Raw genomic sequence first — 12,753 nt, forward strand, 5'->3', positions numbered from 1 at the left:
ACTTGTTGACGTACTTGTTTTAAAACAAAGAGTGTATACGCTTTATCTAATCAATTTTGAAAGAAAGAGTGGTTATCATTGTATAACCTTTTAATCTTTTATATATGACATTGTGTCAACATCACCAATATTTCAACATCATCATCCACCAGAGGGGAATGCATGATTATTAAGACCATAAAAATATTTTCTTTGATTCATAGTTGTTCCATCAGCGAAACGGATTCATGTTGGCTTGCCCACTCTAACAGCCACAAACCAAAAAGACAATGAGTTTTCGGTAATATATTAGTTTTATTATAAATAACGCATAGAAGTGCTGCACTAAACTAATATTACAATGTAGGCTTACGATAACTGGCAGGCTTTGTGATCTTCTAAAGTACAACGGCCAGCTGCCGGGCATCCCCACAGCTGGCCGTTGCGATCGCCTGTTGAACCAGGATTTTTTCCTACGCCTATAATTAACACATTCCGACATATTGTTTTTAGTTATGTTTATTTTGAATTTGAGGACTTGGGTGCGCATTGGGGCTATTAAGAAAAATATACGCGCATCACATCGGTGAAGGGCTTCCGGCACAGCGGACACTTTGTCACAGAGGAGGCGCACTTGGCGCAGGCCACCACATGACCGCATGGCAGGAATGCCGTATTGTACTCGGCACCGTAGCAGATCTTGCACAGCTTCTCCTCGGGTATGGAGGTGGAGCCGCTGCTGTTTGTCGAGGGAGGAGCCACCGCTGTCGCCTCGACGATCTTGTTGAAGATGCGTGTGGCTGCCGTGGGAGCTACGGACGGAGCAACATCCCCCGAACCGGCCTCCCCCGATGTCTGCTGCTCTTCCTCTGAAGCCTGTGTGCTGGCCACCACGCCTCCTCCAATCGAAGAGCTCTCCTCCTTCTCCTCGGCCAGCTCTGGTTTGGCGGCCACCGTATCGATATAGAGCTGACCCTTCATTAGCTTGACGAATCGGCACTGACTTAGCCAGAGGGCGTGCTGTTCCCAGGGCTCGTCGTTGTCGTTCCAATCCATGAGACCACCGCCGCAACTGAAGCAGCGGACGCGATCCCCAACGCCTGTGTAGAAGAATCCCGCCTCGGCCAGCTGGTGGGGCTTCTGTTTCAGATTCCTCGGCCAAGCCTCGAAGGTGCGCAGGCGTGCCGTCTCGATGGCGTATTCGGGATACTGGGGAAAATAATTGCCACTGGCGGCTGCTGGACGACACGTCTCCGGCTGGACATCGCCAGTGGCCTGTGTCGCCGTCGACGCATGGGTGGCGACCATTACCCTCGGTTGCGGGGATGCGGTTCCAGTTACACTGGTTGCCGCATTTGCTGTATTCACGCCAATCGACTGAATTAACTGCGACATGGGTATGGCGCCCTCTGAGTAGGCATGCTCCCTCATCTCCAGCGTCGAGTCGTTGGCGCCGCAGATATCGTAGCTGATGGGCGGCAGGATGCGATCTAATGCTTCGCCATTGATCGGTACATTGTTGGTAGTGCGCCGGCGCAACAGTGGGCAGTTGGGAGACCATCGCTGATGCTCCGGCACGGGCTGATCCTCCTGCTCCCAGCAACCGATTTCCACGCCGCAGAAATAGCATTTAACTTTGTCGCCGGTGTGTGTAAAGTACATGCCCGTTTGGGCCAATTGGCGTTTATCCAGCCAATCCAGCGGCCAGTCGGTGAAGGTCTTTAGGCGCGCCTCCTCGCTGTTTAAATCGTTCATTCTGGTTTTGTTTATATTGTTTTTGAATAGCTGCGTCGCGTTCGTGTTGTTATCCACCTGATCGAAAGCGATAGGTCCATAAGACAGAAGATCGGCTACCACAGATGCCATTTTGTGTTCTGGTTGTTAGCTCCTTTGTTGGTCTGATTCTTAATTTCTTCTCTGGCTCCTTTCCTCTGAAGTCGAAACTGCATAAAAAGAGAGAATCCAAACGTTAATATTTGTATACTGCTTTATACTGCTTATAATGGCCAACTGGCACGTACTACAAATTGCAAGCTTAATTTATAACACAGATAAGGTTATGGTTATATTTTTTAGACGTCAATGGAGATAAAAATACATTCCTAAGTGAATAACTTATTTTCCTAAAACAACCAAGCTTTTTTACGCCAATTTCCTTATTACAAAAAGTCAATTAGGGCAGCACAATATCCCTATCTTTTTTAATTAAATTTCCATTAAAAATAATTCAACAAGTTTTCGTTATCGTTGATTTCATATTTAAATCGATCAATCACATTTTTGTATTATTTTTACCTTTTTTTCTGCAAAAAGGACAAAAATGTTCACGAACAAAACTTCCAGACACTTTGTAGCACGACTTCTACGTCTTTCAGAGTGTGTATGTACAATGCAGGGAAAAACTGAAACGCAGTTCAAGAAACTGGAGATGCAGCATCAACGAACTTTAAGAGCCCTTAGATGATGGAAAACATAGCGGTTGTCCCGCTCGCTCTCGAGCCAAGGGTGGTTTTTCCTTTCGGGAAAAACTCCCGAGTTGCGACTACAAAACAAAATATTCGTAGTGCCATCGAGTACGCAATGTTACAACCGCTCGTTTTCCCAGTGCGCCGAATCGCAGTGAGTATTAGTATCCTAATCGCAAAACAGCACCACCGGAAGGCAAAGCTAAGTGGGTGGTGCTGTTTTCTTTTTTTTTCCATAGAAAAGTCGGTGGCGCCAGCCAGACGTGGCTCGATAACGATACTCGATCTGACTCACCTGGCAAATAATTTCAATAATAATAGCAAAAACTTGTAGCAGTTTGTTGCTGTGTTGGCAATTATAGTAATGACAGGAAAATCATATGCACAATATATCGATAACTATTCATTGAAATGATGTATATTTACAACGTCATTTTAGATCATATATTGCCAATCGATATATTTTTAATTAGCCTACAATTCGAACTAGAATAATAGATAATTTTATAGGCGAATTATGAAGGTACATTTGAGTTTTGTAATTAGTATTACTTTATAATGCTTCTAAAACCGTAAGTAACATGATATCATGACTATCGACTGCTGCCTGGGAACCTAAACTGTATCCGCGGTGGTCTCCTCAAAGGAGATTGTACAGCCGTTTATCGACATTTACTCGCCTGTGCCTAAGCCAAAAAAAAAAATAAAAAAATTCTGCACGACCGCTGAGTTGGGCCCCGAGTGTTCAAAGTCCATTTCAACCACAAACCAGCCAAACTCGCCAAACAATTGCAACGGATCGGGCGGCGGAGGTACTGGGGGGCAGGAGGACATCGGTGGGTTAGCTGTCAGTGCCATGCACTGTGGAGCACACAGCGAGCTAGCCGACTGTGAGAAAGTTTTAATGGAATGCAGTCAAACTCTGGCGACGGCGCACTCGTCGACTTCGGCTGTAGCTCCACAGCTCCAGCTCCACCACCATGGAGAGCCCGACTTGCAGCATAAAGCGCAGCATATAATGCACATTGGTAGCCAGGCGGTGCAAGCGAGACGGCCATGTGGTGCAAAGACGAAACCATCAATGGGAAAAACAACTAACCACAGGGAAAACAGAGTGCAGCAAGCGCAGCACTAAAACAAGAAGATGGAAAAACAACAAAAGCAATTGTAATTTACAAATGCTGACTTCTGGACCTCAGCGTATACAAATACATACTTATTGAGGATGCTTCCAGATCGGGGGATGCTATATAAATGGGGTCTGTTTCTCTACAGAGATTGCGCTTTGTTTTGAAGTGGAGCAGCAAAAAAAAAACAAAACGCACACGAAGAGCTTGTGATGCTGTCTGCCATTGTAATTGCAATTTGTCGACATTGCAAACTGCAATACCTTGTAGCTTTAAAATCAAATATCTCGCACATTTGTACAGATAATTCCATAATACTTGGAAGATATTTTGATAATATTATAATTTATGCTTTTACAAAGTTTCATATCAAACCGAAGTGATAATTTCTTTGCGAGAGTATTCGAATCTTCGGTCTTTAGTGCAGCTTATTATCATTATTGTTTGCTTCTTTAGCCATTACAAAGTGCAATTCCAGCTGCCTCTGCCTACGTCTGTTATTTGTTATTGTGGAATGCCAAACCCATTAACAATTGTAATGCGAACCGACTATTGGAATTTCAGCGGGGCTATCAGGAAATTCCGTAAAAAGTTCAAGAGCCAGACAATTGCATATACTCAATTATGCAGGGTACTACTTCATACACTTACCAGTGTCGATCAAAATACAAAAAACTCGCTGAACTTTAAAATTGATTTATTCCACACAATTACTGTGCGGCAGACAAGGAACTACACTATTTATATTTATATCGAGCAATGGATAAACCGTGAGCAGCGCCATCACCCAACACCAACCGAAGACCGACTGAAGAGAAAAGGCCTCCTGGGCGGCGCATGAATGGCATGGGAGCTCGATCCCAGAGACCAGAAGAAAATGCCACTCCGCAGCAAAGAAAATCATAATCAAAGGCCAAAGCAAAAGGCTAGGCCCAGGAGGCAAGGCAAGGCAACAAACAGAAAACTCAAAAAAAAAAAAAATGTAAAAAAAAAGAAGAACAAACGAACACGAAAGACAAGACCAAACCAAAACCAAAACCAAACCAACGAACCTCCAATGGAATGCAGTCGGGCCACTTTTATACAAAACTGGCTTGGAGTGCCACCATTGGAGTGGTTGGAGCTGCCTTTCGAGTTTTCTGATTGGAATAAGCCCAGCCAAACCAACCCAAGCCAAGTCAGCCAAGCCAGCCAGCCCAGGCCAGGCCAGTTCATACCATTCCCAGTTGGTAAGTAAAGCTGGGGCCCAAGTGATTGGAGTTCTGCTGCTGCTATCATTGTAGTAAGTGAAGGTAACCGCAGAGGTCCAAAGCCGTGGAGAAGGTCTGCGTTCTGTAACTACAGACGAGGGCAAATAAATGGGGTTGCACGTAGTGCATTCTTCTTAACATGTTAGGCTTACAAATAAAGATTGCGGAACATTCATATCAGAAAGAATTATTTATAAATAGTACATATAGTACATATATTTCGTTATAATTTCTAATTAAACTAATCATCAGCTGCATAATTGAAAACTACCTTTCCAACTGAAAATTGATTGGTTCTAAAGTTTTTACCCCAGCTGTTCGAGCTCGACTGTGGGAAACTATTATAAACACTTTACCATTCTTTTAGTTCTTGCTGTTGTTGTTGTTTTCCACAAAAAAAAAAACGAGATTGGAATGCGGTGATACCAGATACTGCAGGGACAACAACAACATCAGCAAGCTAGGGTTAAAAGGGGAGAAGCGGAGGGCATCGTGCTCACAACTGAAGAAGAGGAAGATGATGATGCTAAAGAATCCGAAGTGGAAGAATCCGACGATGAAGAGGAAAGAGGGGAGCACACAGAAGGAGGATGCAGAAAAATAAATAAATGCAGCACAGACAAGGAACATTCTTGCATGATCTCCAGCAAACTGTGTGTGTGTGGGTCTGCGTGTGCGTGTGTGCGTGAGTGCTGTGGCCTTCCAAGAAATGCAGCACCAACAAAGCGACCACGACCGCCGACGTCGATAATACGAGAAGAAAACAGAGATGGGATGCTGGCCAACAAAGGGCAATATTGTAATCATAATAAATGCGCCCCGATCCGAGCTGCTAAGGAATGCATTAAGATCGTCTCGTAGCCATGTAGCCCTCTCTCTCTCTCTCATTCCCATTGAACATTGATCGATTGTCGAAATAACTAACGGCGGCTTGGTTCAAAGTAACAGAACCGCCGACGCCGCCAGCGTTTTTCCTCGGAAAACCAAGGGAAAATTGTTCTCAAACCCAAAGAGTCAAGTCGTGTGCGAATGAGATGGCGAAGCATTTATTATCACAGCAGCATCTCCATGGGACTTGGAATGTGGGTACGATCTCATGGAAAAGAAGTGAGATGAAGATCAGGCGTGGTGCGGGGAGTGTGGAGGGAGGGGTGGGGGGTGTCCCCTCGTTAGTGGAAATAATGGTTGAAAGGTCGTTTTTCACGCGGTCCACGCTCAAAAGGTCGTGGAGGCGACGCGATGATTCAGCTGGGCGAGCATCGAGAATTCCGGGAATTCCGAATTGTAATTATCCTCATCTTATGCCTGGTCTTTTCCGGGATTCTCTTTCAAGGGCCGCTGTGGACTGGTCCATTTCCATTCATGTGCTGATTGCCGTCGCGTCTGCTGGCGATAACAAATGGAACCCAGACGAACAAACAATAGATCCTATTCTGCTTTTCGGAAAAAATACTACTCCCAGCATTTGTGTACGTGAGAACTGTTTGTTGTGTCTTAAGCACCTTATCTATCGTTTTATTAACGAATGGTCTCGACTCCTCTCGAAATCCGATTCGTGGGAGTGGGAAAAGGTGGGCGCAGGGACCACCATCGATGCTGTGTGGGTGCGGCGATAATGGAAGTGGAAGGAGTCGCCATCGAAAAAACAGGCCAAAACTTGAAATCCCTACAAGGAAACAACAGCGTGCTTGGGCGTTTTTGAAAGTTTATTCGTTCGGTTAAAATAACTTTATGCCTTAAAGTATTAATAAATTTTCTTAACATCAAAATGGAATAATAATAATAAAATCCTATCAGCAGTATTAAAAACACCAGTTTAGTACTGATACAACGGTTTCCATAACATGATATTGCGATTGCTATGGTGAGCTATTTACAAAAGTCGGACCGTATTGAGCTGTAAGCCGAAGCCCAGACTCAGCTCGAGAGAGAGCAACTGGCGAGACTTTCTCTTTGTTCGGCGAAGCGAACGAATAAAAAGCAGCGCAAGTGCGCAAAAAATAAAAAAATTGTATATTTTAGTTGCTCAAAACGCATTTCAGAGTCCTTTTCTGCGGCAATGGTAAAAAACACGCATGAGTGCACCACTTCCGTTGGCAGCGGATGTGCCACAAAGAAGCTAATGCTCCATAGTCCGGAATTGGTGGTGCTGACGATGACGATGGTGGTGGGTTGGGCCGGATTATGCCACTGAGTGTGTGCGTAAAAGAGGAAATGCCTTACACACATTGTAATCGTATATAGCGTATGGAGTACTGTATATGTATGTATGTACATATATACCCAGAAAACTGACGCGTCATATGTTTATGCGGATGCACGGTAAAAAAATACTAATAAGAATGTATTTTTTAAACCGTTGTTTTACTTGTTTAAGCAAAACTACTCGTTCATAGGTTTTACAATAATATAATAGCCTTTTTTCGTGTAGAAAACAATTAAATTTATCTAGAATATTATGAAGTTCTCTACTGATGGAAAGATGACACATAAAATGACCTTCGAATCTGCTAAACTGGTATATTTTGGATGCTTTATGTAGTCATCGCTTAATTTAAGCGTAGACGAATACTGTGTATTGCGTAGTCCCAACTTTGGGTGAATATATAAAATGAATGGCATATTATGGTACAATAACCGCCCCTTATTCTTCTCCAGCCAATCATTTCCAATTGAGTATGTTGTTTTTAAAACAGCATTGTTGATCAAGGGGCAAGTGCGGGGTGTGGAATTTTGGATGAAATCACTGGATGTGAAAACAGGGTTACCATATGGCCAGAAAAGCCGTGCAAACAAACGTGTGTCATTTTAAATTTTTGTTTACCATTAACGAAAAATTCGCCGAATTCACTGGGTAAACAAAAGTTGGTAATTTTGTAAATAATTTAAAATGAAATAAGAGAGCGAGTATTCAGCAACTCTACGGTCGCCATCTTTCAGGCCAGCGAAACGTGAACACATAACAAACGACGCACACCCGACCAAAAATAATAAAACGTTTTCGATTTAAAATGAATTTAAATTTAAAACCATTACAGTTAATTTACACTTATGTACTGCTGCAACTGTATGTATACTCGATTTATTTATAACAAATGGAAACGTAAATAACTTATGCAGTTAAACCACATCTGACAACTTTGTCTTGTGGGCACTCGTATTCTCGTGTGCGCCTGTGTGGTTTTTTTTTACTGATATAGTGTGTGTGTGTGCGCGAGTGAAGATACAGGCAAAGCAAACAAAATATATTTCAGCTTTTGCCTCTGCCTTCTGACGACACGTTTTCGTTAATTTGGGGTTATTTTTCGGTTGGGGTACACAAAATACTATACACTATGAAACTGGGGCTCACCTTGACGGCTTTTCTCTTTTTCTTGAAAAACTCAAGTTTGCACTGGAAAATTCCCTTTGCGTTGAGATTCGACGATATGTTAATCGTGTAAATAATGCGCTTTCACAATCACTATTGATTTTCCGTGAACACGAACGGAAAAAAACAATAATGTTACACTTAGACAAGCACACGTTTTCTGTTATCTTCTACGCTCTGTATTTGCTTTTGTTGTTGCTGCTGCTATATCGCCAACAATTACAAAGCCAACTATCACATTCAGTCCCGTGGAATACTTTTTTTTTTGTACTAAATTTAAATCGAGACAGCGCTCAAAGCGAGTGGGCCATTGTGTCTATACGAACTGAGTTTCGATTTCCAACTGAAACGAACCAACGAGACGAGCGCTGCCGAAGTCGACTTCGGAATCGGTTTCACGCTGTACACACACACTTAAGGTTATTTTTGTCAGAAAGAGAGCGGGAGACACCCAACGTTGCAGCTGCCTAGCTTTGGAGAGTGAGCGAAAGGTACTATATTGAATGCAGTTGTTCATTCGGCCTTCCGCACCTTCAATATTCTTGCTATTACTGAAACTTTATTTAGCCACTTTTAGTGAAGGCCCATAAACGCTGTTTAAAATCAAACAGTTTGGCTTTTATTGTGGGCAAGTTGAACAATTAATTAAAATTGGCAAATGCAAGCGCATGATGTTGTTGTACTACGACTAGTATTAATACGTAAATCGTAATAGACGTACTACTGTTGCCTGTATGGCTATCCCTTTCGCACTCGCAGACGCCGCAGCCAGGATCATTGATTTTTATGCTCCTGCAAGAGAGCGAAGAGCATGCGCCGCGCGCGTGTCAATGCACCGCATTTCCACCTCTCTCTCTCTCTGTCTGTCTGTCTCTCCTTCATCGTCGCCAGAATTTTCGCTGCAAGCAAAGGAGGAGGGAGGAGCAGCTTGAACTTTTCTGACCGTGCCGAAACCGATGGCAGTAATGCCGAAATTTTTGCAAAAAAGGACCCTTTTATAAACAGAAACTGCAGATTTAACATTGAAAGCAAAATGTTTCTGTTCAGGCCAATGATCTGGCCACCTTAATTGTAATTTTTAGATGGTAGTACCATATAGTATAGTAGTATTTATAGTATTATTTTATATATAGTAGTATATATAGTATTTTTAAGTGCTCACGGTGTCTTTTTCATTTACTTGTAATTTTTCCCCAATAAGTATAGATATTTTCATTATCATATTATTCATATTAATATTAATATTTAAGTAGATAAGGTTTTATTTCTTATTATTGTTAATGTAGAAATCACTAAAAATGTTATGTCATTAAGCGTGAAATTAATAAATTTAATTGATTATAGATAATTTTTTATTATTGTTAATGCTGAAATTACAAAAATTTGTATGTCGTTAAGACTGAAATAAATGAATTGAATGTATCAAAACTAACGAACAAGATTTACAACTCTAATCTTTTTAATGTTGAATCAATTTCTTCTGAGTAATTGCTACAGTAAATATTACATCATTTTGTGACTAGAATATTCAAGGCACTCGTAAAAAAAATTGCTCATAAAGACTAATAAAAGCGAAGAAACCACTGATTGTTTAAATATTTCTTGAATATATTTATATTATGGAATTTACAAATACGCATATATCTTGAATTGGATGTTTTTGTCTAAAAATTGATTTCGCTCCATTCGAGACAGCCTCGGCCAAAGTATTTGCAATAAACTGACGATAAGTAAAATATTTTTAAACAAACACAAGCTTTTCTGATTAAGCCCCTTTCAGTTATATATAATTGCTTTATAGTGACAAGGGAAATGCCAACACGTTCTGGTACTGTAGAAACAAAGATTGCGCCAAGTTTGAATCATTTATGGAAAGCAGCCCGGCTACAGTGCGCGACATGTGCATATGGCGTCCGCCAGCAAACGGGTTGAACTTTTCAAATTTTATAAATACACGCTGCTAAATTTACCACGAAAATGTCGCGACACATTTGAGAAATTTGCCTATAAATGCGAAGTCTAGACGACTTTGACATGTTGCAAGGCGACACTGTTTGCAGGCGGTCTTCTGGTGCAAATTAAGCGAAAATGTGGCGGCTATACAAGCATTCTATTTGCGGATGCTGCCGGAGGCACTTCGCTTTTATTTCATATTCAGCTTTAAAAGATCACTCCGCTGACCACACAGAGTTTGAGTCTCGAGTCGCCGGACAAGTTTCAGTTGAAAAATACGCGGGCTCAGAGCTAAACGGCCTTGCAAGGCCTTTTAAAGTTGTTGCAATCGCCCTGTTCTTGTTGGTGCTGCCGATAATTGCGATTTCACCCATACACTTTATTTGATGCACAGTTAAAATAGGCTACAGCGACTTAACTTAATGTATTGACAGCTGTTTAAGCTAGTTCAAACAACTTGAGTCACTTTGTTGCTTTAATAATGAAACCATGCCAGCACTCACAGGTATGACTCAATAGGAATATATCTTAATTTTATCTATATATGCATGTATAATATTTATTTAAGATAAATATTAAGAAGCTGTCTAAAAAATTGCTGCTACTTTGTAATTCCTAGCTTCCTCATAATACATTTCATAAGCTATACTCTACAGTTCATTCTGTTTATGTAACATTTTATTACTTTTATCGAAACCCAGTTATTGTTACTGACGTTCCACTGTAATGTGGCTTTTGCTAGCTATGCAACTGCATCGGGGCTGAAAACCTGTTTGCCATTTTTGCATTCTCTTCATTAATTTGTGCAAAAGGTGGCATAACAACGCGTTGTGCACGATTCGATTAGATTGCCCCCTACCCATTGCCTATAACATGTGCTGCCTGTCGATCCCTTTTCTAGCCACCATGTATGTATTTACCTGCTCCAATCAGGTCCAAAAAAAAGGAAAAGAAAGCACCTGGATCGACAATTGTGGACGTGTGCCGGCAGCTGCAGCAACTAGGTATTAACCAGAGGATCAGAGGATCGCCGAATGCAGAGCCAGCAACATCTGCTCCTGGGGCAAGGGTCCTCATCCTTATTGTGCCCGTTTCCAGTGAAAGGATCGCGCGGCACATGACGTCGCCAGCTGCCGTCGATCCTTTGTCAGGATCTTTTCGATGTGTGGATGTGTGGAACAATCCAATAATGAGCCTACCGAGCGAAGGTATCCTGCGGATCTTTTGCTGTCAAATGATGGAGCCTCAAAGCAAATTGTATATTTAAGTTTATGGTTAGTGTTTAATGACCTAAAAATAATTTTATTGATTATTCCTTGGGGAATGCCAAGTGAACTTATCAGTAAATACCATATGTACATGTGTTTATAGATATAATTTGAAATGAGAAGTGACTTAATTTCCTGTGAACCCATCTAGTCACCGTTACTAGGTATAGATTAGACTTATGACAGTTGTTTTCAACAAAAATCTGACAAAACAAAAAATGACGCAAAGCAGAATGCAAAGAGGATAGATGCATTTCGTTCTAGTAAAATAGGTGAGGTAAGCAACTGATGCTATAGGCGAAACCCCATCAATCATAGGAACCTACGCAGCGCTGTAAATGGAAATGACATTGAGCGGTAATTAGAAATTGGAAAATTCTAGCTAGTAGTCGCGTTCCACGAGTGGGTGGGTCTTGCACCATGGGGGTGGGGTTGATTTCTGTGATCATGAATGAAATGCGATGCGAATGAGCTCAGCATCGGCGGAGATAAAAGGTACAATCTTAGTTAATATCCAGGCACAAACATGTGCAACAGACAGATTTCAGGTTGGGTGTGGAACCACCCCATCCAGATTGCACACAAATTCGAAAATGTCTAGAAAATGCGAGGAAAATCTCCCTCAAAGAGCGAATAAGATAAGACGGGATCCTGACATATGTATCCCGGCCTCCAGATTGTTTCGAAATCACTAGAAAATACCAGAGAGCGGAGAGCGAGAGATGGAGAAAGAGAGAGAGAGAGGGAGGGATATTGGTGGTGTCCGTGCGGTGGTGTTATGTGTGAAAGGACATGAATGAAAAAAGGCGTGTTGGAAAGAGATAGGCGGCGCCTATTTGTATGCAGCATAATTCAAGTATAGTAAAGTAAATCCATTCTGTTTTTATGTTTCTCTTTTTTAAACCGCTGAAAGATTGAGCAAAAGTTAACAAGTTAACTGAAACGAATAAAATACTTTATCTAATCTATAAAAAAAGTAAATCTATATAAGCCTTGCAAGCAAAAAAAAAACAAATATTTACTTACCATAGACATATTAAGCTGTGATAACGTGCCAGTTTATCATTGGTTGTTTTATTTTTTCCTTTTTTTCGGCCACCAAAACGTTATTTGCTTTCGTTCACTTATAGCACCCCGATAAGATTATAAAATCACTTTGAAGTTAATTAACTTTTCTATACAAAATGTTTATAGAACTGTGCTCACGTCGACTGGTGAGTTTGAATGCCGTGCAGCGACTACGCCAAAGCTATGCGCCTATATAGCCCACTTTCCTATAGGTATTTGTTTTGTCGGTTCTGCGTTCTCGTTTAGTTTTGTTTTGCTTGGTTTTCTATAGAG

General features: G+C 41.5%; 1 protein-coding gene across 3 annotated transcripts; it reads right to left on the bottom strand.

The window, feature by feature from the left end:
* Window positions 1-482: 482 nt before the first annotated feature.
* Window positions 483-12,523, bottom strand: LOC117139475 (death-associated inhibitor of apoptosis 1). Of its 3 annotated transcripts, none has more exons than XM_033301795.1 (2): window positions 12,439-12,523; window positions 483-1,922 (listed from the first exon to the last, which is right to left on the bottom strand). In XM_033301795.1, exon 2 carries the CDS (start codon window positions 1,843-1,845, stop codon window positions 538-540), a length of 1,308 nt encoding a protein of 435 aa, XP_033157686.1. In that variant the 5' UTR covers window positions 1,846-1,922; window positions 12,439-12,523; the 3' UTR covers window positions 483-537. The 3 variants fall into 3 exon arrangements, with proteins under 3 accessions (XP_033157686.1, XP_033157684.1, XP_033157685.1); XM_033301793.1 differs by lacking the exon at window positions 12,439-12,523 and adding an exon at window positions 8,174-8,545; XM_033301794.1 differs by lacking the exon at window positions 12,439-12,523 and adding an exon at window positions 4,223-4,332.
* Between the last annotated feature and the right edge of the window lie 230 nt (window positions 12,524-12,753).

The sequence above is a fragment of the Drosophila mauritiana genome, chromosome 3L (genome assembly GCF_004382145.1).
Source record: "Drosophila mauritiana strain mau12 chromosome 3L, ASM438214v1, whole genome shotgun sequence".
NCBI classification, from domain to species: domain Eukaryota; kingdom Metazoa; phylum Arthropoda; class Insecta; order Diptera; family Drosophilidae; genus Drosophila; species Drosophila mauritiana.